The 22,825-nt window shown below is 35.1% G+C and overlaps 3 protein-coding genes across 5 annotated transcripts; 1 reads left to right on the top strand and 2 right to left on the bottom strand.

Moving 5' to 3' along the window:
• Positions 1-585: 585 nt before the first annotated feature.
• On the bottom strand, positions 586-6,715 carry si:ch211-271e10.2. 2 transcript variants are annotated; one of them, NM_001328146.1, is made up of 5 exons: positions 6,640-6,686; positions 4,676-4,849; positions 4,386-4,579; positions 4,089-4,113; positions 3,645-3,974 (listed from the first exon to the last, which is right to left on the bottom strand). In NM_001328146.1, exons 1-5 carry the CDS (start codon positions 6,647-6,649, stop codon positions 3,910-3,912), a joined length of 468 nt encoding a protein of 155 aa, NP_001315075.1. In that variant the 5' UTR covers positions 6,650-6,686; the 3' UTR covers positions 3,645-3,909. The 2 variants fall into 2 exon arrangements, with proteins under 2 accessions (XP_017211512.1, NP_001315075.1); XM_017356023.4 differs by lacking the exon at positions 4,089-4,113 and having other exon boundaries at positions 586-3,974; positions 6,640-6,715.
• Positions 5,349-13,943, top strand: znhit1 (zinc finger, HIT-type containing 1). 2 transcript variants are annotated; one of them, XM_073950116.1, is made up of 5 exons: positions 5,349-6,508; positions 7,705-7,875; positions 8,244-8,323; positions 10,815-10,984; positions 13,419-13,943. In XM_073950116.1, the coding sequence occupies exons 1-5, from the start codon at positions 6,466-6,468 to the stop codon at positions 13,438-13,440; spliced, it is 486 nt and encodes a 161-aa protein (XP_073806217.1). In that variant the 5' UTR covers positions 5,349-6,465; the 3' UTR covers positions 13,441-13,943.
• mogat3b (monoacylglycerol O-acyltransferase 3b) lies at positions 13,937-22,215 on the bottom strand. Its single transcript, NM_001008626.4, has 8 exons — positions 21,752-22,215; positions 19,651-19,746; positions 19,397-19,504; positions 18,842-18,912; positions 18,549-18,753; positions 17,880-18,054; positions 16,200-16,384; positions 13,937-14,504 (listed from the first exon to the last, which is right to left on the bottom strand). Exons 1-8 carry the CDS (start codon positions 21,765-21,767, stop codon positions 14,350-14,352), a joined length of 1,011 nt encoding a protein of 336 aa, NP_001008626.2. The 5' UTR covers positions 21,768-22,215; the 3' UTR covers positions 13,937-14,349.
• Positions 22,216-22,825: the final 610 nt, after the last annotated feature.

Below are 22,825 nucleotides of genomic sequence, written 5' to 3'. Positions count from 1 at the left end.
CCATAATTTTTACTATCTTTGAAACATATTTTGCAACTTTTGTGAATGTCAAAGTTGTCTCCTGATTTAAAGATATAATAGACATTACCTTAGATATTCAGCCAACACACTTAAGTCTTAGCCTGAAAGTTAACCTGCCCTGGACCAGGCTACTTTACCAGCATAAGTTGCCAGAGTAACTGAGTTTGAAGTATTGTAAATTTTATTTATGAAACAGAATCCGCATTAATAAACCTGACTTACTAAAATAAGCCTGGCTTTTTCTGTAAGCTTGGTTCATGGAACAGGCCCCAGGAGAACCAAATAATGTTTCAGATAAAGAAGACTGTGGGGAATTAACCGGATCTGGGAAGCTGAATGATGCCCGATGCCCAAAACCTTTCCAATTGATCTGTAATGCTTCAGCCACTGAAAACTAACCAGTTTAAATAGTACATATATCGTAAGACATATGGAGAAGTGAAACAGTGGAAATTGCTAAATTCACTGGATTAAAAAAGAGATGTGCCATTCTGACATAAAACTAATTCACTTTACAAGAGTGATTATTATATGCATAGAAATAATATTAAACATCCACTTGGCATTCAGCATAACATATTTATTTAAAACTCATACAACACGCAACATTCAATTGTTAAAATAAAACAATAAGTGATCATTATAAATTGTATAAGACTTTAAGTGCTAAAAACTGTCCAACTAATAAATGGGTAAAACTTTGTGGTGTTTAAGACAGCAGCAAAGTGTAAAGATTATAAATGACAATTAATGACCATTTGCAGGCTACACTGTGAACTCATAATCTTTTATTAGAGTCTTTATTAAATGATTCTTGCCAGACAAGATCTATTAGTATATAAAGTAATTTTCTTCTTTTACCCATACACAGTATAAAACAGACATAGTGTAACAAATCAAAATTGTAAAGGGCTAAGCAAAGCAATTAACAAAAAAGCACGAGTTACTCAAAAGGCATTTTGTCACTTTGTCCTAAAGTGTTTGTGAACTTTGTGTATATTGTAATATACACTCTCTGAAAAAAAAGGTACACGGTGGTACAAATAATGTTCCTAGAGGAACAGTTTTGTACCTTTGTAAAAGTTGTACCTTAATTGTACAGAAAATACCTCTTATGATACTGTTCTGTACCTTTTATGGTACAACTCAAATGAAGGTAAACAATTGGTCCCATAAAGAAGGTACAAAAGTATTGAACATCTCCTTTATTACAATATTTATGACAATAAATATTACTGGAAAGGCTAAGTGATTTTATGAATAATTTCCATATTAAAACATGAATCATCATTTAAATCATATGTTTAAAGGGCCATGACACCCCCTCTTTCGGTTAAAGTCTACTTCAGAATTTTTTCAAAAGATGCCTGATTAATGGGCGTGGAGCTCCGCGAGCATCGGGCAGTAGTGGGCGTGGCCAGCAGGGGAGAAGGGGAGCGCAAAACTGTTGTTGACAGTTAGCTCACAAAATGAGACACAAAGAGGAGACGCATGAGTTTATAGTTTACAAAGTTAAAATGCAAAGAAATGAACAGTGATTTAATGCCCTGCTACATTTGTTATTCGTAATTTCATATACAGACAACAACAATTTATATAATTATAAAGATGTGTGTTCATGTAAACCCTATAAATGAGGACTTCTCCCTCAATCCCCGTATCCAGCAGACTCAGTGCAGCAGGTCTCCTGACCTGTCTGTTTTAACCATTAGCCCTGCTGGTAATCTGGAGGATTTAGGCAAACACAGCAGCACAGTGATGTGTCTGAATGTAAACGAACTCCTGATAAAAGACAGCATCCGCCATTCTCTAATTCTCGTGCTGCTCTCCCGACAAAAATGCTATCAGCACGCACATAGCTTTGCTGTAGGATCGGCTTTGACAAGATCGCGGGGGAAAACATGCAACAAACCCCGTGGATGATGGAAACAAACGCATATGAGCCTTCATGAACGGCTACATACTGTGCCGTGGTTTCCGTGTCTCTCAGCTCGGGCTTGACACTGGCAGATATGGCAGGTCTCATGAATAATTAAGCAGCCGCCTCTTCTCATAGGATAAGAAAACTCCGCTATGAATAATGAGAAACCGACGCGTCATCATTGCACTTGCAGTTCTGCGCTACGTCGCCGATTTTGATCCCGCCCCAAAAATCATTTTAAACCCGGAAGCTGAAATTAGCTGACAAAAGCTCAAAATTATCCAGTTTTCCCCACAATTAAAGCTGACAGGTGCTAACATTGTCTTAACTGATGCTCAACACACACACATCTGTTAATACAAAAAAAAAGTTCTCCGGGGTGTCCTGAACCTTTAAAGAAACTCATAAACATTAATTATTAAGTTATATAATACAAAACAACTGGGAAAACAAAACTATAGCTATTGTAAACTAAACATTTAAGCTTTTTTAATAAATATTTGGTAAGCATTTCCTGATAAATACATTTTCATTATTGCTCTACACACCTTTTGGCATTTGCTTTCCACTATGCACGTGAACTGGCAAAATTCCTGCATATGCAGTGTTGATGCAGATATTTTAGTTTTGTAAAGCTAATCAAACATTGCGCACACCTCATTACAATACTTTTTAAAATTTCGCTATTTTAAAATTAAGTCAATTAAATAAACTGTTAAGTCAATACAAAGGTATTGTGTGAAAATTGGAGAAAATAAATGTTATATATTGTAGATGTAGAATGTATTTCTGTAACGTTTGTAAAAAAAATGTTGTGAAAAGTTTAACAAAAAAATTAGATCTTTGATTTATACTAAAGTATATTTTATTCTTTATTGTAAATGGAAAAGGGGCATTTACACAAAAATAAACTTTTTTAAAAACATAGTTTAGTGTAATAGATTTTTTTATATTTACTGAAAATAAATTGACGTAATTTTGGATAAAGCAAAATGCCTTTAAATAGTTCCTGAAGGAACACAGTTGACACTGTTAAGGTACAAGGTGTCTTGTCACTGTAGTGGTACCTTCATAGATCAGATTTGTACCTTTGATGAAGGTCCAATATTGTGTCTTCAGGTTTTAAAAACCAAAGGTATATTTTGGTATCCCATGGTACAAATCATGTCCTAAAGGTACAAACTGCAATGGTACTGCAATTTGTATCTTTGTCTTAAGGTACAACTCTTTTCCATAAAAAGTTATCTGCCCCAGTGACAAGGGTTTGTACCTTCTTTGGTACCACATTGTACCATTTTTTTCTGAGAGTGTATCACAAAAACACACTTACCTTCAGTTTAATTCTCTTCATGCAGTTTATTATATGAAGCTTAGTAACAATTACTACTAAAATTCACAACTGCTGAGATTTTAGCTGCAAAGGGCTGTTAAAATGCTGCAGTAAAAATCAATTTTGGATTTTGGAGCGAATTCAGAATTCACTGAATTCATTTATAGTTTTTCTCATCAGTTATGTAAAGTGTTTTATGCTACATGTAATTTTGTAGAATAAAATGTTGTGTTTTACCATGATGGTTAGTATAGCCTGAAAGACACCTATGCTTATTTAGCTTTTTTTTCTAAGCTGTTTGTAATTAGCTTTGGTTTATCATTTGACTTTTATATATTAGTGTTTCAATAACTTATGAGTTAGTGATTTATGGTGGTTTGTTGTTAAAGTTAAATCTGTAAAAGCTGAAAGTATGCTGCTATAATTATGCTCTTCTGGCATCCACAGCTGTCTTTTTTTTTTCATAAAAAGTCATTATTTTTTAGTGTAATTTCTTTATTCATTTTGATAGCTAGTATCTTAAAGAATAATATAGGATTAATCCAGCAATAGTGCCAAAAATGACAAAACCGATAAAAGCAAATGCAACACGATTTTTTCTGAAACAATCCACAATTCCATTAGATCCATCTTGTTGTCATCCTGGGTTTAAGGGAATTGCTTCTTCATCCTGATATGAGTGTGTACGTGGAATTCCATGATCTTTTGGAACAAAATATGAAGCACATTTTATATAAAAAGAATTTTATAATTAATACATTTTGATATAATGTTGCAGGAGAATCATAGAGAAGAATTTAAACTTGGAATACTTGCCATGCAAATAATATGAAGTCAGATTCTGAATTGGAAATAAATGTAATGAAATAATAGTATTATTACAACAAAATGGATAAAATCTGGAAAAAATCCTTGTTTAGAGAATGCAACCTCCAATTAATGCAATAACATTAGAAAAATAATCTACAACAGCATCTCCAAAAATGGAATAATAAATAAATTAAGAGGATGCATCAAAATCATTAAAATATATATAAAACTTTGTTTATTTTTATTAATAAATTATAGTTGAGAAAATGCCATGACAATAGCCATGTTGATAAGCAGACCTACCTTGGACTTCATGTACCTCGCAAGTTTCTTGATGGCATCTTTATTCTTCTGACAATTTATGAACCCTTCATCCTCGTTGAGCAGAAAATCCACAAAATGTGTGTTCTCTTTCTTAATAGCATTGTTTGTGTCTGGTATAATTTTGTCAGGGTTAATTGTGGGATAAAGCACAGCAATGATAACCTGTTTGACAGCTGTAAGGCAATTTAAAGTGCACTGTTAATTGGATCATACAAAAATTGTAAATATTGTGTCTTATTGTGAATTTCAGCTTTAAACTTGTATATTACCTGCAACTTCTTTAAGATTGTTTATTGCAGCATCAATGTCAGTTCCAGCACGAGAGGTGATGAGGCAGAAGTACAGTATGAAATCACAACACTCAATGGAAGTGGCCTTCAGGCCAGATACCTCCTTACGAAGATTCTTATGGAAATCATCTATAAACCTATTCATTGTCTGACCTGTGCACAAACGTAAAAAGATAGATCAAATTTTGAAATAGATATCATTTTAAAAAGGTCACATGAAAACAGCACTTTAAAATATCTTACCATTATTATACACACAAGGTTTTAGTACGGTGTTATTATAAATACATTTCTTAAGACATTCATACTCTGACACAACTGCACACCCACATAGCAAAATATATCTGGCCCAGCTCTGGCCCACACAATCAGCTTTTGCTTGGCCCACATACCGCAGTGGATTACAATACATGACTGGACCAAGTCTGGCCTCCAGACAAGGGCAAAACATGGACCATATCTGGGCCAAGTCTCAGCCAAATTAATAACACATAACTAAGCCTGAACTGGCCACGACTGTAATGAAATTGATAAACCAATGAATGATGGTTTGGAAAAGTCAAGGTTTTAAGTAATACCGTTTCCAAGGTATGTGTACGATTTTATTATTTAGGCTTTTATTTATTTTATTATTTTTGTTTTTTTAGGACAACACTATCTCCAGCAGAAAAGAGATCCAAAAATGTTGTTTAACTGGTAAAGAAATCGGTGTTCGTGAAACACAAAGACAGCAAAAGTCAATCATTTATGAATATGAATAATTTAGCATGATATGTTTACTTTTTCAAAATATTTTAAATGTTTCCCAAAATAAAATAAATATTTAGTTCAAAGGGGAAAAAAGTTTTTGTACATATTGTACACAAGAACACATTTTAGAGCAGTAATCACAATACCGTAAAACCGTGATATTTTTTTAATCCAAGGTTGTCATACTGTCAGAATCTCACCGGCCCATGCCTACATTGCACTTTAGGCGTGCTTTAGGCATGCTTTTTCTCGAAGTGACCTGATTGGAAGAATTTTTTTCTTTATTTAAAAATAATAAAAATGTATTGTTTGGCCCACGTGCTGTATGCCAGTACTGGATAAATGCCTGCTGTGCCAGATTTATGCCAGATCTGGGCCAAAATTATGTGCTATCTGGGTAGTGGAGGGGCTGTGTGCAAAATAATATACTTATAGTTTACTCAAAATGACAATTTCATTACTCGCTCTGAACATTCTTGTTCTGAACGTGTTTTTCTGCTGAACACGAGTAGATGAAAACTTTTTAAAATATGCCTGTAATTAAAACAGTTGTAGTATTTCTACTACGTCTACTTTTTTATTAGACACGTACGTGTGTGTTTAAAATATTTAAATACACACGCGATACTTTTCTAGCGCTATTACTTAATATTTTTGTTTCGAAAAATAAAACGTCGCGTAAAGGTATAATCATGACCAGTATTGTTTACATTATCTGACGCCGCATTTTATCTGACGTTTATTCTGAGAATAACCCCAGGGCGCTTATTGTCGCCTGCTCCACCAGCTTGTAGCACAATGAAATCTTTTATTATTGCTTTGGGCGGTACCCTATTGCGAACAGAGGACCTCTCTTTCTCTCTCTATCTTGGATTAATAATTAGCTTGTGTTGCAGCAGCACTCTGGACTCTTTTCAAGCTTGTGGAGATCAAGTTGAGCGACCTGATTGTTGTGGAAAAACAAAGTGTACTTTTTAAAGCTAATTTATTTTTAGCCTAATATTTTAATCGATTTGGTCATGAGAGATGAGCGCTCTAAACAGTTTTTTTCAGGCTCGATCGGTAATGATGCACTTTCATACCTCATAAACACATTTGCACAATGGTAATACTTAGCACACATTTTACAGTGGTATATTCGCGATTTTTTGAGAATTTAATTAAAATAAATCAAAGTAGGCTATGTTACTCACCGATTGTCATCTTGAGATGCAGAGAGTGGTTTGTGCTGCTGCTTGTGGTTTGAATCCTGGATCATATGAGTCACTGTGCAGATGCTTTCACTTTCTTTTTGTTCACTTTCGTAGGCAAAGCTATAAAAGCTAAAAGAACAGCTTCAGCACAGCTACTCTAGGTTATAGTGATTGTGAGTGAGTATAAGTGATTCATTGATAGATTCTAACAGAAAATGATGTTACTTGGCCTAATTGTTTTTCTCATGCTATAATATCCTATGTATAAATTCATTTAGGAAGTAGCCTACAAATGTGGCACACATAATTGACCAAGTTTGCCCTGCATGTATAATCCCCAAGAAGGTATTTCATAATTAGGCATATTGGCTATAATAATAATAATAATAATGATAATGATAATAATAAGGGTATGTGCTAAGTCAACTAACACAGAAAGGCTACATTTGCTCATTAATGTATTAGAATATAAATTATATTTAATAATATAGCCTATGTGATAAGGTTTTCCTCTAGTTGTATGCCCTTTTCACCCTTTCATTTCAACTGAGGTGATGGAGACGTGACCGAGGCTTAAAATAGATCATTTTGAAAATATCGATCATAAGTTAAATTTGGGTCTGTTTTTAAGCTCAAGCTGCGGCTGCGTTTTTGTCCCCAGCGTGTTCAATAGTAGATATAATATTTGTGACAGCGCCACCAAGTACGTTGTACAGAGCAATTTCGCTAGATGGCGCCAGTGCACATAGACTAAGAACCAGTACAGTTTAACTAGTAGAAGAAGAGTGGTTGTTGTCGTCTTAAACTTCCGGGCATGGCGGAGAAAAAGATAGCTGGTATGTGTGCTTTCCATATACGCCTCTTTAAACAGTTGGTTGATAACTGTGCAGAGTTAAATTAAACATAGCCTAACAGTTATAAATAATGAATCGCAACGTTTGTTTCTCATTGTTAGCTGTAGCCTACACATGTAAACAGCTTAGCTTTTTATTCCTCTGCCAGTCCGCATCTCTGATCATGTATGTCCGGTTGTACATAACGTACGTATATGATGTCTGTCTTCAGTTCGCTCACAGGACCCGGGCCAGCGGCGGGTGCTGGACAGCGCTACGCGGCTGCGCCGTTTGAGCAGACAGCTCGAAGCGCTCGAGAAAGACAATTTCCAGGACGATCCTCACGCGAGTCTCCCGCAGCTTGTCAAGCGGCTGCCGCAGTTCGACGAGAGCAACGAATCCGGTAATGAATGGAGTCGGTGTTGTGCACCAACCGCTTCCATCCTGCACGCATTGAACCTTACTTTAAGGCAGGGGTGTCAAACTCAGTTTCTGGAGTTCCAACTCTGCTTCAACACACTTACCTGTTGCTCACGTTTCAAACAAGCCTAAAAGACTCAATTAGTTTGATCAGGTGTGTTTAATTCCAACCCTGATTAAACACACCTGATCAAACTCATTTATCTAATTAGTTGACTAATTGACTAATAGTTTACTATGCAAAGCTGCGGCCCTCCAAGAACTGAGTTTGACACATGTGCTTTAAGAAGTGCGTTCATCTCTGTTTCTGACTCTTTCTGTTGTTCTTGTCTGCTGGATGTTGGTTTCAAGGCAAGCGGAGGAAGAAGACGAGGGGGGACCATTTTAAACAGAGGTTTCGCAAAAACTTCCAGACTCTTCTAGAGGAGGAGGTGAGGCGTTTGTCACTCATAGTTCAGCATCACAAAGGAAATAGCAAATACTTTTTCGTGAGCCAATGTCATAAACACGCTCTCCGTTTCACACTTTGCAAAATAATCTCTCTCTCACGCACACACTCACACGTAGACATCGTTCATAGGTTTCTGTTGTTTCTATACTGTGCTACTGTTATGTCACTCTACCCAAACCACATACCTAATCCCAACCCTCCAAAAAATGGACAAAGTATATTAACTTTGGCCATTTTTACTTTCTCTGGAAAAAGACAACAATTATGCAATGTCATAAGTCACCTTCTGCTTGTAATAACTGTGTCATACACATGTATTTTACAATTGTACAAATTTGTCTTCTGATACGTCATGCAAATGTACACACACACACACACACACACACACACATACACACACATTAACAATGGAGTGACCTACAATTCCATATTACATTGACACAATCAAATTTAAAATAGTTATAACTATTCATTTATTTTCTTTTTGGCTTAGTCCCATTATTAATGTGGGGTCACCACAGTGGAATGAACCGCCAACTTATCCAGCATGTGTTTTACGCAGTGGATGCTCTTCCAGCTGCAGTCCATCACTGGGAAACATCCACACACACTCATTCACACTCACACACTTCGGAAAATTTAGCTTACCGTATTCACCTATACAGCATGTCTTTGCACCCAGAGGAAACACTCGCAAACACATGGAGAACATGCAAACTCCACACAGAAATGCCAATTGACCCAGCCGGTCTTGTTGTTAGGTGATTGTGCTACCTACTGCGCCACTATGCTGCCCCAGTTATAATTACTCATTTAAAGTAAAACAATTATTTTAGGTTTACATATGTCTTTCTTTTAGTGTCAGAGAGAGAAATATGTATGTATGTGAGAGCACTAATTCACAGACTGAATTATGCCACTGGCTCTACTTGTGGTACACCTTTAGCTTTGCAGCTCTGTTTGCAACTGATTGTTGCAGGAACTCTCAGTTGTGGGTCTGTTTTCAAAGGTTTGCCTGGGGTCCGTTCTTCGTACCTCGCTTAAATGATCTAAGATGATTTGGCTGATCCTGGATCTTTTAATCTTGATAACTGATATCTCGCTAATTTGGTTCTTCAAACAAGTTGGCGAATCAGATTATAATGTCTGGATGAACTGATCTGAGATCGCTGCGTGTGTTATGAAGGACAGATCTATCAATCCTCGAAATCATGATCAGCAATGCAACGATTGGCTGACGGCATAGCAGCGTAATGACATCATCTGATTAATATTCAATTATCCATGTGAGCAAAATTACATCAAATTAGCAGTATGGTTTGTTAAATATGACACGCAAGAACTTTCCACATTTGTTGTGAGCTGCAGGCTTTACACTTTCATTTGTCAAGACAAGAGTATTCATCATGTATTTCAATGCAAATCAATGTAGTTCTACATTTAGAAAAGATTTTCTTTATAATAGTAGCCGTTTTTTAATCGGTGTAAAGAATAACTGGTTGTTTACAAAAGCATTTTCATATTGGTAAAGATGTCTGCTACTTTTGTGAAGTATCAAATCACTGGCATATTAACTATCAAAACATGTTTATGACTGCTGAAATGTATTATTGCTTAAAAAAAAAGTCACATATTGTGCATTTCTATTATACACAATTTGTACTAAAGCGATCGAAAAAGTTCATATCAATAAGTTTTCTCTTTGCACCACCAGATGGCAGTCTTTGTACTTTCATTTCGAGGGTGCAGATTGCATACGTTTTATTAATATGTATAACTTTATTATTTTATTAATGACTATAACTTTATATATATAGTTAAAAAATATGTACCATTTTCCCAAGTGTATATAACTACTACTGTCAGAAAATATCAGAATTCGGAACATACTTTCTGTAATATCTTTGCTTGAACTGAGCCGATCTAATCCTGTTTATATGAATTGAACCTGCTCCCGATCAGGGTTGACCTAGCAGAACTGTTGCCATGACAACAACTCTCGCATCAGCTCTGAAGAACGAAACGATCCTAGTTCGTGTCAAATTGTCAATATCCAAATCCAGCTAACTGAGTACTCCACGTATGAAGAACGAACCCCTGTATGTAGAACCACAGCGATCAAGCGTTCTACATGGTTTTAGTTTATAATTTCAATATTAATCACCATTGGTGAGATAATATGGTAAACGTATGCCAGACTTTCACAACATGTTTTATGCTGACTCTAGGATCTAGTTTTCATTGCTGTTATTTTGAAAACACGGAACAATTTGTTCTTTAAAAAATACTGCTATGACAGTATAACAAGCGTCACATTCTAGTATAAAAGGAAGTTAAAATGCTCGAGTAAAAAGTCTAAACAGTATAAAAATATTGTTAATTTTTTTAACCAGGCAGCCAAACATTTTTTCGCTCTTTTTGTACTTCTTGATAAATGCAATTCATTTATTCTTTCTTTTTTTTAAATCCAGGACTTAAGTGTTAGTGAGGGTCCAAACTATCTGACTGCCTGTGCGGAGCCTTCTAAGATTCCTCAGCGTCATTTCTGTGCAGTGTGCGGCTTCCCTTCAAACTACACCTGTGTGTCGTGTGGTGCTCGCTACTGCTGCGTCCGATGTTTAGGAACACACCATGAGACCAGGTAATGCACTCACTCACATATGTGTGGGTGGAGGAAACAACAGTACTTTAACAGAGGTCAGATAATAAATGGCATATGTGACCTATGAACACAAAACCAGTCTTAAGTTGTAAGAGTATATTTTTGGCTACACTCTTTGTATGAGTCAAAATGATTGATATTCCTGTGCGCAAAAAGCATTAGAATATTAAGCAAAGATCCATAGTTTTTACGTTTTCTACATGTTTAGATTTTCTCAGAATTTTATCCAATTTTGTTCTTTTGGCCCTCAGAGTTCAGATATTTTAAATTGTTTGTATTTTGGTCTAATATGGACCCTTTTCACAAGACTGTTATGACAAGTTTAACGGTCATCATAATCTTAAATCCTTAAAAGTTTTTAATATTTTTTTTATTTTTTTTTTTATCTATGAACAATTATGCAGGGGCATTGCTAGACACAGCTCCCCTTAAAAAAAAAATAAAAAATATATATATATATATATACAAAAGAGTATATGTAGTTATAAATAAATAACAGTGTTATTGTTATTATACAATTACCATTCTAAATAAATGAATGAATTCTAAATGTAACTAGAAAACTATCTAAAGACACAACTGAAGTGATGCTAAGATAATTTAAGAAATCTTTTGCATGAATATTAATTTTAATAGAATAAAAATCTATAGACAATAGAAAACAAGAAAAGATGTTTTATAGAATTATCTGTTGTGTATTGTCTTAGACCCAACTCATGGCCGAGAATTCTTTTTTCTAACCTCCCTGATTCGTCATCCCTCCTTTTTACTTCATGCTAAAAATCTATCAGGAGGCATGCTTAGTCTAAATAAGATCACCATCATAATATTTAGACTTTGTTTTGTTGAAAAACCCACCTCTAAAACACAGTTTCACAATGCATGAGCGGCACAGATATTTTTTCGGCATGCATGTTCTCAACCGGGACTTACACCGGGAGCAGAGTCGCGTGTCAGCGTCAATCAGGAGCGGTGCATGAGGCATGCGGGTACGTTTTTTTTTTTTGTTTGTTTTTTCTCTGCACACGCTCAGTTTGCTTTTTGATTAAACTACATTGCTTTCATCAGCATTGGTTCGGTTGCTCATAGAGAATAACGTCTTTATTCTGGGATTACCACTGTCAATAAATACACTTGCTTTTAAAGTAAATCGTATCTCAAAGCGTTTACTGGGGCAATGGAGATTTGTAAATTGGGTCTAGCGACGCTCTGCATTTTTGTATGTGTTATATTATCTTTGCGTCAAATTACAAAAAAAGAATTACCGCTTATGCGAGGTGTTTGTAATGCAGTGTCTATAGGGCTGAGAATATTTTTGACATTGTTCTGGCTGCTGTTATCAGTAGCTATGTTTCCATCCAAAAATGTGAATTAACTTCATGCGCAAAACTGAATTATCGCATAAAAGACGTGCGAATAAAGCAGCGTTTCCATCCAACGAGTCAAAGCGAACAAAATCATCACTTCCTGATTAACTGGCACCAAATATCAACTGTAAAAACTGAATTTGCTGCAGTAGGAGAAGCTGCATCAATCTTTTCCTCATCTAATAAGTGACTTGCACCTTAGAAGGCAATCCTGGCACACAGTGAAGGCGCGGTGGCGTTTAAAGGTGTCGGATGCGGAGCTCAGACACTCTTGATTCTGGAGGTCATAAATAATATAATAACACTAATACTTAAACGGTAAGGCGTTTTAGAATGACTAAAACAACATTTCAGATGTTTTATAATGTGCTCGGTCTGCTGGTTTATCCATTCACACACATTTTTAATCATCACATGATCTCTTGTAATAAAATCACATGACCTTTTTTTAATGCGCATGGTGGAGTTTGTGCAGTAAAAGTGTTTCCATCATAGTTTGTGAGCATCTTTTCCTATTGAATAAAGGTTTATCCTACTCGGTTATGCGCATACGTTTTTTTATGCGCATTTTCAAAATGTATGCGCATCTTGGCGTTTCCATCGATATGGATATTATTATTATTTTATTTTATGCGCATATCCAAAATGCGCATAAAAATAGGTGGATGGAAACATAGCTAGTGTCACACTATTTTCCCCCTTTTTTTATAAATGTCTTTATAACACCATTGAGGAGTTTTCTTTTTTCTATGACGACTTCTGTTGCTGAGAAACCCATAAATGTGAAAAAGGGTCTATTATTGTTTTATCTTAAAGTATGCAACAATGGAAAATGTATTTATTTTGTATTATATATATATATATATATATATATATATATATATATATATATATATATATATATATATATATATATAATTCGTCATTTAAAAATAAAAATAAGTCCTTTTATAGCTGGTTTTGTGGTTCAGGGTCACATATGGTTAACAGATAAGAAAATGCAAGCAAGATGTAATAATTGTAGATTATACTTCCTTTTCTTTCAGGTGTCTAAAGTGGACAGTTTGATCTGGTTTGACGGTATGAACAGAAGTAAAGCACGCTTGTGGATCATACAACAATTTTACAAACTTATATTCCTTGTATAACTTATATTCCAAAGTCATTACAGCCACTTGCTCACACACAATAAACACATGTAAGTAAGTAAAATAACTACCTTTCATCCCGGCATTTCAGTTGAAATTTTATATATTTGTATTAAATGGATAAATCTTTTGGCAGAGTAATGAGTAGCTGTTGAAGTTTTCAGTGGCGAGTAAGCTTTGGCTCTGACATATTTAAAGTAGCAGAGTGAAAAACTGCAATTTAAGTATTTTCAGAGTAAATGACTTCACTTGGCAGAAAGAAAAGTTGGATGGTGGTAGCACTACGCACCCAGTACTAGAGTTTATGAACATTGTTTTGTAAATATTCTTAAAACATTTGTATGTTAATATATGTACATAATTGTTTATGCTGTTAGACAATTTTGTGTTCTGGAACAAATAAATAACTAGAAGTTGTAAAAATGTGCTGGTTTTATAATCTTTCACATGAATAGACATAACAAAATACATATGTAAATCATTTATATTAAACCAATTTTTAAAAATGATTTTCTTCAAAAGTCTTTGTATAACCTTTATAATAAACACTAACATGTTGTAAAAATTTCAGTGCAAATTTACAGAACAAAGCTGAGATAACCGTAAGCAAACCTTTTGCCTTTCTTAAGGATGAGTGTTTTGTTACAGACAAATGCCCATCTCCGTATTCATTTGGTTCATTTTGTGCTTTGTGAATCATTTCAGAGAACCAAGAAGTTAAAACATTCACATGGAACAGTACAGAAATAAGTGCATTGTCCTTTTCCTATATCAGCCCCACATTATATCCCAGTCAGCTTTTTAAATGGCTTTGTGCTTTCCAGCACTGCTAAATGAAGTGCAGCTCGTGCGTCTCTGCCAGTCCATAGCTGGTCTTATGCTTGTGGAAAAGATCAGCCAGAGATGCCATGTATAAACCGTGGTAATGATCCACCTGTTCCTGAGTTGGAATTTTCACCAGAGGGACGTTTATGGGGCAGCCCACTGGAAGACACAAAGGTACATTGCAATCATATCAAAGAAGGGCAACTTTAATCCAGCTTTTCAAAACTTTGAAAAGGTTTAATCAATTGCTAAGCAAAATGATGCACTGTTTCAAAGCATTCAAAACACAGTTTATGCAAACACCATAAGTATATACGTTAGATGTCGCTTGCCCTGTTGTTGTCTCGTGGAAGGAATGCGTCAATAGAGCCGCCATTTTACTACAGGGTAGCGCTCCTTTGAAATGAATGTGGGACCAAGCTGCAGTGGAGGACTGTGGCCATCCAAAGCCAGAGATACACATGTATACATATATCTATGATTGGGAGTTTTCCTTAAGGTTAGTATGCAATTTTTTTTTTAATAACGAAAATCATAATTTGACCACTTTTCTACATTGACGGATAAGTGATCACACAGGCATTTGTGACAAAAAGCTTGTATTTGTGTGTATGTAACTACTATCCACTCTCCCTGTTAAATTAGATCTAATTTGTGCCCTGAAACACACCCCTTTCCTGCTTTCAATTCTCATACTGACAGAGGAAGCGATTCGTTTGTGAATTTCTGCTATGAACGACTCCTTCACTTAGCCGACAATAAGTTTCTGGCACCGCAGCATCTCGTTGTCATATTTCTTTTGCATTGTTTGCTGATTTTATTTATATGAAGTATTTAGTGTGAGTTGATGCTACTTTGCCTAATGGAGATTGCAGTAAGAGACTGTATTATCATCAATAAAGTTAGCACCAAAGTTCAAAACATACAAAACTAAATCTTACCTATGAAATATTCCGCCTTTGTGCTGTGTTTTCTTTGTTTGCTCGTTACTACACCCGTAGACAGCGCTGAAGTCCAGCATATTCACGTAGTAACACTGTCTTGACTAGTGCGGTTGAATGACATATGTCGTGGGATCACTGTACAAATATGGCGGCGCTGTTGACGCATGCTCAGGGCCCCTATGCTATATCTAGTGTATATACATCTATGTGCAAACACCACATGCTGGGGACACCTGCTGGTCAAAACTGTAAACGCAACAAAAACTCGTATCAAAATTGGATTTTTTGAAACATATTGTAAACTCTAAATTTAAAATATATGAATGCACTTAGCCTGTAATCAAATATCATTAAATATGAAGTGTTTGAATAATATGCATTCTTTTATATAATGTTTGTTTCATGGTGGCATCTACTAAACAGAACAACAAGAAACCTAACAAATTTTATTCCTATTTTTCTCATAAAGGCCTTACTAAAATGTTTACAAACTAACAAAACTGATCTAAGATCAGGTAAAACCAATGAATCCTGGTCAGTGATTTTCCATTGGGAGGCAATCTGAGTAAGCATACACGATTTATGGTCATTAAATAGTATTTCATAGATCGCCCCAGTGGAGAGGAGAGTGGATAAGATTTTAAAAAAAGGAAACACTTCGTTGTGATGTAATAGAACGTTGTTTCCTGAAATCACGTGACCATGCCAATTTGATATATGCTCCAAACCACTGATGCAAAACAGATTTGAAAAGGTTTGAAGATTTATGAAACACTTTCGTAAGCAGCCATCACTATTTTAACTGAATTTCAATCTGCTTTCAATGTTTCAGTGGCAGACAGACTGATAAGTGTTGCAGCTAAAAAGTAATCAAATATGATAATGTGAGATGCAAGTCTTTTCAACTGACCCACAGTGGTGACTGGAAGTTTGTACGGCAGAAGAAGCCACCGGCCTCCTGTGAAGATGCATGGAGCAAAACCCATAATCTGCTTAAAAAGAACCTGCAGCCGTCGACCTACACTGCCCTCAGACAGAACCACCTGCGGGAACAGCTCGTTCTCTCCAAAAGAGTACACTGGAACCAGGTCTGCCCTGAGCACACAGCAAAAGGTTGAGATGTGATCAAACATTTAGAAAGGTGAAAAGCATTAGAAGTTGGCAGTTGCTTCTTATAATATCTGTGTTATTACTCTAAATTCTTTTCAGTTGCTTGATTAGGGTTGAATTTTTTCCCCATATTACCATCCTGTCTTTTAAAACAGAGGTTCTCCATCAGGCAGCATGGGTCCACTAGGGTGTAAGCAACTTGGGCTGCAAGATGACTCATAATGACATAAATATATGTGAGCTGTCTTGTGAATTAAAGAAGAGATACACCAGGAGAATCTTTACAGGCATCTTTAAAGCAGAATAATTTAATGAGAACTCACTGTCGCTGTGTCGTTCATCAAAAATCTGAACTGCTGCAGCCTGGCACTGGCGTACTTATATTTTGTTAGACAATAGACACAGCCGTCTCTCGAATTTACAACTTGCATAACTTTGGAGACACACTGCTGTTTTTTCACACAAGCAGTCAAAGCTGACGCCTCAGAATATATCTTACAATGCAAAAACATAATTCATATATTTTAAATTTAAATTTGTAACCCAACAGCTTTCATTGAACTTATTTCAGTCTATATCCTCTAAAATGTTTTTTTTTAGTCATAGCCTAGATATGGTGCATTTTAGAATTGTATAAAACACAATTGATAAACATTTATTTAATATATAATTATTGTTATATTTAGAATTAATGATTTTTCTAGTTATACAAAGCTCTAAACCATTTAGTACAATATAACAAAAATGTGGCTAAAAAAGTTCAAGTAATTGAAAGCAAAAAGTAAAAGCTTAAGAACAATCAGTAGTTGGCTTTAATGGAATTATGGAGCTATTATTGTTATTCCTAGTTTCAGCAAATGAAGAAAATGTAACTTTTAAAGATTTTTTAATGCCCTCTACAATAGAAGTACCAACCACTTCACGGCAAGATATTAAATATCTTTAAAAATAAATAAATATATTTAAGTATTATAATTATTTATTTATATATTAGTATTTCTCAAGAATTTTGACAGCTTTTTCTTTTTAATATTTTTTAAACCCAATCTGGGAAACAAACAGTTCATGAAGGGGAAAATGTGATACATTTGTTTGAAATGTGATCATTCATTTTCAATATTTAAAGTGTAATTGTTTACATTTTTTATATTAATGTTACTGATAATTAATTATAATTAACATTAATTTAAGGATTAATACTTAAAAGTATAACTTTTTAAGCTAGAATTGATGTAAATCCCTGCATTGTTTTCTTAATGTCTTAAAGTTTAAAATTTAAAATGAATAGTGTGAATATTGATAGTATGATCAATAAAATAAATAGGTTTTTATATAATTAATATTATTTTCAAATCCTCCTGTGACCCCTTTGAAAGTTTGCTTATGCCCCCTGGTATGTCCCAGTATCTACTTTAAAACAAGGTTTTATTTCAGTCAGCTGATACTCTGTCTTTTTATCTTATTCTTGTCTCTTTCTCACCCGTGTTCAAGAGCCAGTCGTACAAAGCCTTTCCTGTGTTTTATGACCACAGTGTTTACTCCTGTAGAGGAGGTCAGTGATTCCTCTGCTCCACCAATGATGATGACCACAGCGTTACCCACACCAGTTTGGCTCAGCAAATAATCCAAACTTGCCTTACTGACAGGCAGCAATCCTTTAAAAAAGAGTAAATGAAGACAAACTTCTTAAAATAACAGTCCTCTTTTTTGGGGAAATAGGCTTAAACCTCCGCAAGAGTTAAAATCCATTCAGTTGATCTCTGGGTCTGATGGGAGAACTTTCAGCTTAGTTTAGCATAAATCATTAAATTGGATTAGACCATTAACATCTTGTTCAAAAATAAAAAAGTCTGACAGAAACTTAAAAGTTTTTATTTTCTGGACTAATGTGGCTAGAACTATACTAGGTAACTAGTTACCTAGCTGGGTACTATTTTCAGATGCTACATAATTTCAGTGTGCCTGCTGCAGCCATGCTACAACAGGAAAGTTCCTACATTATTGTGCTTGAATAATAGTATAGTTCCTAGTCTTATCACTATCAATATCGCCTTTTATTATTTACAAATTTATTTTCAAAACAGTGGAGTATTCCTTTAATGTTTTCATGTCACTCAATGAGTCTCACTGCAGCTAATTTCTTACTGACCTGCAGCTAAAATGTATTCCCTGAAGAGAGGAAGGCGGAAAAGTCCGGCTAAGATTGCAAGAGTGGACCGTATTCCAGGAAAGGTTTCCGCAAATCCATTGCGGTCTGTGCTGAAGCAGGAGAAGGCTCCAAAACACATGATGCCGTGCGGGTGACAGCCCATAATATAGTTCTTATTGGGATTTAATTCAGCAGTCTTTACCAGCTGAAGGAATAGAGAGTCACACAGGAGATTCAAGTGAGTCAGAGGAACAACAGATGTTAATTTCTGGGTATAATGAGAGTCTTGTTACCTTCACAGGAAAATAGTCTCGCAAGTGTTTCCATACTTCCCAGCCTCTCACAAACTTTGTTCTTCTGCCACCTAGTGGACAGAGAAAACATGAACAAATTTAACCTTCCCTTCGGCTTAGTTCCTGATTTATCAGGGGCCACCAAAAGCTGAATGAACCACCAATTACTCTGGCAACTGTTTTTACACAGCGGATGCCCTTCCACCCACAACCCTACACTGAAAGTACAACCCTATATAAGTTATGCACGTATAATTTGAAATTTACACCCTTGCTAAAAAGAGTTTTACATTATTTGAATGTATAATTCACGCTATTAACAAACATCAACTAAGAATTGGGGCTCAATAAGCTACTAATTAGCTGCTTATTAAAAGTTAGTAAAGTAGTAGCTGGGTTTGGGTATTGTGTAGGATTAGGGATGTAAAATAAGATTGCAGGTAATAAGCCAGTAGTAAATGGTGTGAGTTGTTACTTAAACTAAAGTGTTGCCTACATTTTTAATCCAGAAATGTTATTTTTTAATGTAAATGTGTGTTTTAATAATGTGTTTACCTCTCTCAGGTGTGTGCCAATCATAGATCTGCCAGGTGAAGTACAGAGTGGGGAAAATCCACAGAGAGGTGAACATCAGGTAGATCATCAATAGTAGACAAGCCACTCCTGCGCATACACACAAACACAGCAGTGGTAGAAATGTTACAATGTCAATTTGGCACATATAAGGCAATGATGAGTATATCATATTGCATCCATAAGCACTTGTTTACTTTGGGGTTTATTTTCTGTGTAGGTGCAACAGGTCTCACCTAAAAAAAGAAATGACAACACCAATTGCAAAACACTTATATCCTCGATTATATCTTTCCATGGTGACCTGTCCCCCTTCTCCTTTACCTCTGAAACTAAGAAAGGGGATAAAACAGACAGAAAGAAGAAACGGATTAAGGTTGGTCAAAATTTTCTCTTATTACTTTAGTTGCAGTCTCAGTTAACAGGATCAGAAACAGGATTGCCAAATATAGCTGACTTTTTACTGCCCAAAAGCTGTCCAAAACCCGCCCAAACGCACACACAAACACTCAAAATATTAGATTAATATTTAATTTTAATGTATTTAAATAAAAGATTAGCCTAGTTACTATAACTGTCACAATTTCTCAACCCTTTAGCAACCAACAAACAAGAGTCACAGAACCACAATAGTAAAATTACAACATAACCGTATTACATCAAAACACTGCGCCCCTCCCACCCAAACACTGCACTTGCTGTGTTGATAACACCACCTATTAAATATTGGTGATTTAAATTGTTTAAAGATGAAAATATTTTATAAATACTTTGCATTAAAGTTTTATCTAGCTATATTAATGTTATTGATTTATTATTATAGATATTTTACTTTATTTTTTGACCCTGATAAACGTGTGAGTATGAAAGAGACAGCCAGGATTTTGCAAAAGATCTTAGATTCTCTACAGTATGCTGAAAAACTGCTGAACATCTTATTGGGACAAAACTTTAACAAAGGAGTTGGCGTCAATACTAAATGAATGGAGTAGCACAAAGTTAAGGTTTAATAATTTATTTGCATAACTGTATCAAAACCAGCCAAATCTTGTCAATCCCCTAAGCCTTTTTTACCTGCACGATCTAATTAAAAACCGCCCAATCTGGCAACACTGATCAGAAATTAATCACAAATCTTTAGCTCTACACTGAAATTTAAAACTTTATTTTAGATCTATAACATTTAGATACAGTCTATATATGTGCATGATAAACTTTATAGTGTAGAAATTCTATGGTATAACAATGTAATGATGATGTCATTTCAGAAGGTAGGTGTGTTACCTTACCATAGATGGCCATTTATTTTAGATTTTAGAAAAATCAAATGCAAGTTTACTGTAAATTTAGAAATATTAAGCATAATTGTGTGTGTAAAATCATTATACTGTGGTTTAAAAGTATATCTAACAAGGTTTGGATACACTCTTATAGTGAAGTCACCTTATAAACCTAAGTAAATCTGCGTGTACATTTTGATTTATTGATTTTCTTATAATCAAGTATGCAGTTTTGATTTATGTGACATTTAATGAATGTTATGCTGATAGTGTTTGCTTGGTAAGGTTCTACATTGTCTATGTACACTAATGGCTAGTTTATTATTCCTCGTTCATAAAAAGGGGGCAATCCTAATGAACTTTAGCCTAATTCATTAGCCTATGTGGCTTTTTATTTTACAACCAGTGTCTTTATGATGCTTATCAGCATCACAGAGCAGATTTCACTTCTTGAAACGACTGCAATATTAACTTTACATCCTTAATGTATACAGTTAGCCAGTAATGGCTTTTATTAATCATTACCAAACCTTTTTTAAACCAGCTTATTCCAGCTAATATGACAATAAGCAAATATAATTTTTAATATGTACAATGTGACCCCTCTTGGGGCAATGATATACAGTATGTAGCCTAATATGACCTACCACCAGCAGTTCAAATGTACAGTTTAAGGGTATTTTAAGTTATGTTGAGTTTTACAGCAAGCAAATGCACATTAATACATTTATATATCTATCTATCTATCTATCTATCTATCTATCTATATATATATATATATATATATATATATATATATATATATATATATATATATATATATATATATATATATATATATACACACGTTTTAGGCTCAATGACAAAAAAGTGATAAAACATTTTACATTTAAAAGTCGAGTCGATGTGACACTGGCTATATGTGGCTACAGTGTTGCTCATTGACATGACTTTTACATTATGAATTAACATTCAGCTACATCTAAATACATTTCAAATGTTTTATCACTATATGCATTCAAATAATTGTACAATACTAATATTTTTGAGAGCCTACCGTTATCTGTTCCCATTAAAGTGGCCAAGTTTAGTGATCCTGTGGCAAACGAATCCTCTTCCTCACCTTCACTGACCGAAGTCTTGTATTTGTCTGGCTCGCACTTTGATCGGTTCAATTGGTCAAACAGATAACGATTCGTTGTCTTATCGCGTCATTGCAAATGTATGTGGGTAGTTTCTGGACTGGCTATCTGAGGTTTATCTCCAGCCACTTTTGAATCCGCGTCCGCATGACTGAACCCCCTGTAAACGACGCTTTGCTTTAACGTGAATCATTTGTAAACAGAGAAAGAATTCGAGTCTTTGCTGTCACGACTGGGTGACTAGAAGACGCCGCGAATACCTGCTTGAGCTAGAAAATGTCATTAAGTCGGGAAATATCTTTTAAATATCCCTTGAGTTTGAGTGAATGTATGCTCCTCGCTCGTGCGACGTCTGTATGAGGGTGGAGCGACTGTGTGTGTGTGCGCGCGTCTGCCTAAAGTCCAGCTCGTTCTACTGCTGCATTTTTAAAAAATGTTGCTCAGTGATTGGTGCTCTCAACTTGTTGCTTCATGAAGTGTTCAGGAAATCTGGTGCAATCTCTCTTGTTAAACTAGTCTAACCGGGGTTTCCTCTCAAAGAATGAACCCAATAGTCAGTGAGTTAAAAGCTATATTTGGCATCAACACATTTTTATGTGATTGGTTTATGTGGTGGAAAGAGTACAGAATAATTATTCTGGAGTAAAAATACCATAATTTGCCAAAATATATAGAGTAAGAGTAGAGTAAAAGTATGTGTTCTAATACTGCTGAAAATATGAGTAAATAGCAGCCCTTTTAAAGGCACTTAAGAGCTGTGCCTGCAGATGTTGTGAAAAATACTCCACCCTGGAGTTAAAAAAATAATTATATATTACAGTTTATTTATCACTGCCATTTGCTTTTGCTTTTAAGGGTGTTTCAAAGTTAAATGATTTCCTATTCATGGACTTCAAATTTAAAATGTGGGATTAATTCAATGTGAGAACACAACACATTAATACAGTATATGCACATAATACGCTGACAGAAAGCAGGTTTATGCGAAA

The sequence above is a fragment of the Danio rerio genome, chromosome 5 (assembly GCF_049306965.1).
Source record: "Danio rerio strain Tuebingen ecotype United States chromosome 5, GRCz12tu, whole genome shotgun sequence".
NCBI lineage: Eukaryota > Metazoa > Chordata > Actinopteri > Cypriniformes > Danionidae > Danio > Danio rerio.
The sequence above is the reverse complement of the archived record's forward strand: the minus strand, read 5'-3'. Positions and strand labels throughout refer to the sequence as shown.

Coding starts and splice junctions, on each gene's coding strand:
- znhit1 (XM_073950116.1), top strand. CDS start 6,466: ATGAGAGATGAGCGCTCTAAACAGTTTTTTTCAGGCTCGATCG. Junction 7,876..8,243: donor CGACGAGAGCAACGAATCCG/GTAATGAATGGA, acceptor GTTGGTTTCAAG/GCAAGCGGAGGAAGAAGACG. Junction 8,324..10,814: donor AGACTCTTCTAGAGGAGGAG/GTGAGGCGTTTG, acceptor TTTTAAATCCAG/GACTTAAGTGTTAGTGAGGG.
- si:ch211-271e10.2 (NM_001328146.1), bottom strand. Junction 4,580..4,675: donor CAATCTTAAAGAAGTTGCAG/GTAATATACAAG, acceptor ATTGCCTTACAG/CTGTCAAACAGGTTATCATT. Junction 3,975..4,088: donor GACTTCATATTATTTGCATG/GCAAGTATTCCA, acceptor TTGTTCCAAAAG/ATCATGGAATTCCACGTACA.
- mogat3b (NM_001008626.4), bottom strand. Junction 19,505..19,650: donor GTTGTCATTTCTTTTTTTAG/GTGAGACCTGTT, acceptor GTGTATGCGCAG/GAGTGGCTTGTCTACTATTG. Junction 14,505..16,199: donor ACTTCCAGTCACCACTGTGG/GTCAGTTGAAAA, acceptor TGTGTCTTCCAG/TGGGCTGCCCCATAAACGTC.